General features: G+C 51.2%; 1 protein-coding gene across 1 annotated transcript; it reads right to left on the bottom strand.

Annotated features, from left to right (window-relative positions):
• Positions 1-1452: 1452 nt before the first annotated feature.
• On the bottom strand, positions 1453-5386 carry LOC119338337 (probable beta-1,4-xylosyltransferase IRX14). The gene is made up of 3 exons (XM_037610627.1): positions 4439-5386; positions 3815-4363; positions 1453-1939 (listed from the first exon to the last, which is right to left on the bottom strand). The coding sequence occupies exons 1-3, from the start codon at positions 5284-5286 to the stop codon at positions 1744-1746; spliced, it is 1593 nt and encodes a 530-aa protein (XP_037466524.1). The 5' UTR covers positions 5287-5386; the 3' UTR covers positions 1453-1743.
• Between the last annotated feature and the right edge of the window lie 221 nt (positions 5387-5607).

Here is a 5607-nt window from a genome sequence, read left to right on the forward strand (position 1 = left end):
CTGTAAAAAAAATACTCCCTTTGTTCCTAAATATAAGTTTATTTAGAGATTTGAACAAGTGACTACATACTCCCTCCATCCCGAAATACTTGTCATCAAAATGGATAAAAGAGGATGTATCTAACATATTTTAGTTCGAGATACATCACCTTTTATTCATTTTGATGACAAGTATTTTCGGACGGAGGGAGTACAAAGCAAAATGAGTGAATCTACGCTCTAAAATATGTCTACATACATTCATATGTTGTACTCCATTTGATATGTATAAAAAGACTTATATTTAGAAACGGAGGGAGTAGATTTTAAATACTTACATTTGATAAAGATAAAAACAAAAAAACATCACGATTTCAGCACAACCCCCAAAGGAAGGGAAGTCAGGCTGCAAGTGGACGCGGGCTGCCCGCGGTACCCACGTAAAAGCCCACATAATCCGTGTTCGTGGACACCCAAGGATAGAGCGACTGGATATGTGGGATAGGTGGGAAGTCAGGCTGCAAGTGGACGTGGGCTGCCCGCGGTGCCCACGTAAAAGCCCACGTAATCCGTGTTCGTGGACACCCACGGATAGAGCGACTGGATATGTGGGATAGGTGGGTTTGTCCTGCGGCGCCCGCGAGCCCACTTCCTTCTCACTTCCTCGAATCAGGGCCCGCCGCCGTGCATGACCACAACGCCGTCTTCCAACTCCGCCATAGCCGCCACGGACGCCACCACAGCGTCGCCATCGTCCGATTCTGTCATGGTCTGTCCCAGTCCGCCATGGATGCCGCCGCAATGTCGCAGCCCAGCTCCGTCAAGGCCGCCCAGCTTCGCCATGGACGACGCATCTTTGCTATCATCGCGATCTTGGAAAAAGCCTCGCGTTTGTCTGGTGCCATCCGCAAGCAGGGACACACATCCATCTCTCTGGTTGATCAGTCATTTACTCATTCTCTACCCGTCCATCCATCTTCCACAGCCGTGTGGGCGGCGACAACTTTAAGTACACCAGATCCATGTTTTGACAGTGCATGATGTCCAGCTTCAGGTAACTTGTTTTGACAGTGCATGATGTCCAGCTTCAGGTAACTTGCCGATGCTCGCCGGCACCAGAAGACCTCGTGTTCAACAATCACTATTCAGTATACGCATGAACATGAACAATTGAATATTTGTATATGCTGCCTAACGTGCCTGTACGCGCTCGTACTTGGCTGCTATTTGAGCGCATGAACATTCATTTCCAGTCATGTTGGTGGGAGGTGGGTTACCCGCTAAACCCACTTATCCCGTGTAAAAATATGCAAGCAGATGCGGGCTTTCCACCTATATTATGTGGCAGATGTTGGGCGCGGGCTTTCCACCTATATTATGTGGCAGATGTTGGGCGGATGCGGGCTTCCCGCGGACAGTCCCACTTGCAGCCTGAAAGGGAAACTATGCCTGAAAACACTGATCACACAATACTTCAGAGTCGACATGCGTATAGGTCATCCAGAATTCAGACACCATTTTCTTGAGACAACAACTGCGGTGTTATATTACAGCACAACAGGTAGAGCTACAGATAACGAAACGGTCTTCTAGGAAGACATATCCCAGCACGAGAGCGTCGTCGTCGTTGCCACCAGAGCAAAACATCAGGAAACAAAAAAATAAACACAATACCCACTAGATCGACTGGACATGCCTCCTATTGCAGATACCGCGGGTGTAAGGTGATGTGAGATGTACATTACATGGTTTGTTTATCCTGCCTCAGTTGTGGACGTCGCCCTTCCGTTTCGTGGTGGTGCTTCGGGGCCGAGCTGACCTGTTGTTGGTCCTTGGCAGCTGCCTGTCCTCCTGCTCTTGCTTGGCGTCTAACATCTCCGATGAGACATCCATGGTGGTTTCTGGCCATGGTGTGCGCTTGGCGGGAACAACAACTTCCAAAGGTGGCTCAATCACCCACCTGCAAAAGAAGAATTTAAGTTATTACAGCCTAAAAATGGATAATTTCAACTTAGGTTATTACAGCCTAAGGAAGAAGAAAATTGAGCATGCTTAATTCAGAAGACAAGAGAAGGAAAAACCTAAGAAAACAAATCTGATAATCAGAGTTGATAGGTTAGCAGAATCTTATATTTGACTGCAGTGAAATCCAGAGTTTTTCTCAAGACCTTTTATTCCTCAAGTCTCTCAGGAGGGCTCTCTATGGCACATGGTTTTGGAGACCAAGACTAACACGAGGAATGGGTCTTTTTCTTCCGCCTAACTATTTTAAGGAAATGTTCTTAAACGGTTAAACCATTCAATTTGACGATGCTAAACTACATGACAACGCAGGGTCTAAAATTTAACACTTATGTTAACAATGATATATTCAAACATTCTTTGTTCTAATGTTGCCATATGGCACCATGCCCGTGTAAGAGGTCAATCTCAAATATTTACATAAAAATAGACAGATATTGCAGCTACGAAATACTCCTACTTAATTTTATGCTGGCTCTAATGCGTGCAGATTGTAAATGTGTGTCAAAGTGTATACCAGAATCAAGTTCCTTTCTGAAACTAGTATGAAAAGGAAAACCAAGCAAAACTATCATAGGCCTATAGCGCTCACATCCCAAAGATTACTTTAACAGTACTACAAGCACAACACTAAAAAATCCTAGACCAGAATGGAACTCTTTGGTTGGGGGTAATTAGTGTGAGGTAATGGGAATTAAAAGGGTAGGAGACTTCAAATCTATTGTTTGGTTAGGGGGATTGGGAATTTATAAAGGAATAGGCATGGGACTTGAGACTCCAACTCCCACAGTTTTATTAACAGGGAGGGGGTGGGAGTTGGGAGGGGATTGTTTGTGAGTCAATCTTAACCCTTCATCATAACTTATGTTCACTTCCCTGGTCTAGTCCCTCGTCAATTCCCATGAACCAAACAAGGGAATATAAATTTTCCTCAAATTCTCACACATAATTCCTACCATGCGCCAAAACAGGGGATTGGGAATAAAACGACCCATCCCATGTCTAATCTCAATACAACTCCCTAGACTAAACTCCCATTCCCGTTCCCAAATATTGCCAAACACGCTGTTAGCCGAGACAGGCTAGAGGGTGGGCAATATTGGCTATTCTAAACTGGGTTTTTTAAGATTATTCATTTAGAAAATCACATGTAACGAAATCTGACACCACTCAGCCCAACATAACCATACTAAATATGGGCAGTATTGGAGCCAGGGAACTTTTGGAGCCGGGGCGATACAGCAGGATTAACTATCTGGGTGTCCACGATACAGTGGTATATATATATATATGACAATTCTTAAAATAAATTCAACAATCAAGCACATCACACGGGCTTGATCAGCTGCCCCTTGTGGGCTGGACCTAGCAGCCCTGAAAAACAAATCCCTCATACATTCCTGAGACGGCCACCAGCCCACCTCTGCCTGGAGAAAAAGAATTCTCCAGAGACTAACTAATAAGTGCCCATGCCGGAGGTGCGTGGTGGCTGTGCCCCTGGAAATGGCAGTTCTATTGCTGGATCAAACATACATTGACGTTTAAGTTCCATGGCAACTGCAAAATAGTTGGCTTAGGTCATGTTTTCATGGTGTACCCTTCAAATAGTGAGACTGGGCTTGTAACTACCAAGTCTGGTCAGGCCTAACTGACAGAAAGGGTTCTCTATGATCTGTGGTTGCATGAGGTGTTTAACGTATTGGACAAAAGGTGAAGTGTCATATAGAACATCATAATACTTTCTGATAAGAAACAGGAAAATTAAAATGACCAGCAACACATAACAGAAACAGGGTCTAAAACAAAATCTTACCCTTGTGGAAACTTGCTGTCGGCCCGGGCTTCAACACGGAGCCACCAAAGTAGGACCTTCTTCCCACAGTTGCCCAACGGTTCAACATAGGACGCATCGTTCAAGAGAGTAAGAGGATTTTCAATCTCCTCCCCATTCTCCCCCACAGCATCAAGATCCTTCACCCAATCAGGCTTGCCCTCTGCCTCCTTCCACAGCATTCTCGAGTTCATCACAAACCCAGCCCACTCCAAACCCTTCGGTAGCACAGGCGCTGCCTCGCCAACCACCGTGGCGGTCTTCCCAGAGAACGGCAACGTGTTGAATGTGTGCCATCCAGCCAAATGCCCGGAAGAGTTGCAGGCAGGACCCTGGACTGGAAGTGGCATGTTCTTCTTGTCCTCTTCGGTAAGGCGTGGCTGCTCTGCTGTTCCGGTGTGCGCAAGGATACCCACAGACACTGCGGCCATCCACTGGACCTTCTGCACCTCATCGAACAGCTCCATGCTATGCACGTTGCTGTCATCGGCAAACACAACTACACCGTCCATCTTCCTCTCCCGGATCACCCTAAATGACAGGAGCAAACCAATCATCCTCTGTTACAGGTAGGCAGGCTATGTGGATTGAGTAGGAGGTGCATACCGTAGGGCGTGGAGGCGCATGCGGTTCTCAGTGGCGTGGCGGTCGGCCCATTCGAGGGGCATTTTTTCCGGGAATGGAACGTGGACGAAGGTGAGGTTGGAGCGCGCAAGCATGGAGGCGGTGGCGTTGGTGACGCCGCCGGCCTCGACGACGATCCAGGTGAGCGGGTAGGGCACGTTGCGGAGCGAGTGGAGGAGGCCGGTGAGGTGGAGCGCCTGGAAGGCGCGCGAGTAGGTCGGGGTGACGACGAGCACCGGGCGCGCCTCCCTGACGCCGTACCAGCGGCGCTGCTCCTCCTGCACGCGCTCCATGATCCGGTGCGCGCGCATGACCTCGACGGGGTCGGGGTGCGGCCAGGGGCGGATCCGAATCCCGTGGCGGCCGACCACCACGTGGCTCTGCGTGCTCCCCGCGGCCTCCTCGAGCGCGGCGGCGGTGAGGTTGTCCGGGTTGGACGGGGGCGGGTTGCCCGCGGCGGCGAAGGAGAGGGTGAAGGTGTTGGTCGTGGTTGTGGTCGTCGTGGTCGTCGTCGTGGTTGTCGTGATGGCGCGGAGCACGGCCGACTTGTTGTTGGAGGTGGCGGCGTAGAGCGCGCTGCTGGAGAAGAGCAGGAAGAAGAGCAGCCTGGAGAAGCGGAAGCCGAGGAAGAGCGAGATGAGGCAGCAGAACGCGTGGAGCAGGAACCAGAAGGTGGAGGAGGAGGCGGTCCGCCCGCCCGCCCCCGCGCCCGCGCCGACGCCGTCGGGCCCACCCGCGCCCTCGGCCCCGACGCCGCCCCCCGAGGAGCGCGCCGCCGACGCCGCCGCCGAGCGCCGCAGCTGGCTCTGCGGCAGCAGCTGCTTCATCATCGCCGCCGCGGCCGGATCTGGTGCGCCACCGCCCCGCGCTGTGGATCAATCGGCCGTGGCGATAGCTCGTCGGTGGGTGGATGGTCTGCGGCGATAGGTTTTGAGGGGGGAGGGGAACACGGGGGGAGGTAGGTGGTGGGTGGAGAAGTGCGGTGCACGAAACTGCGGGTGCGGTGGCCTGGCTATCGTTGGTCAGTGTGGAAAAGGGAGGAGGAGGGGAGGGGATGGGATGGGTTTGGTGCCGGACGGGGACGGAGGCGTGAGGGAGGCCGAGCCCGAGCGCGTCGGGTCGGGGTTGGGGTTGGACGGGGAGGGGAAACC

The sequence above is a fragment of the Triticum dicoccoides genome, chromosome 7B, assembly GCF_002162155.2.
Source record: "Triticum dicoccoides isolate Atlit2015 ecotype Zavitan chromosome 7B, WEW_v2.0, whole genome shotgun sequence".
Lineage (NCBI taxonomy): Eukaryota > Viridiplantae > Streptophyta > Magnoliopsida > Poales > Poaceae > Triticum > Triticum dicoccoides.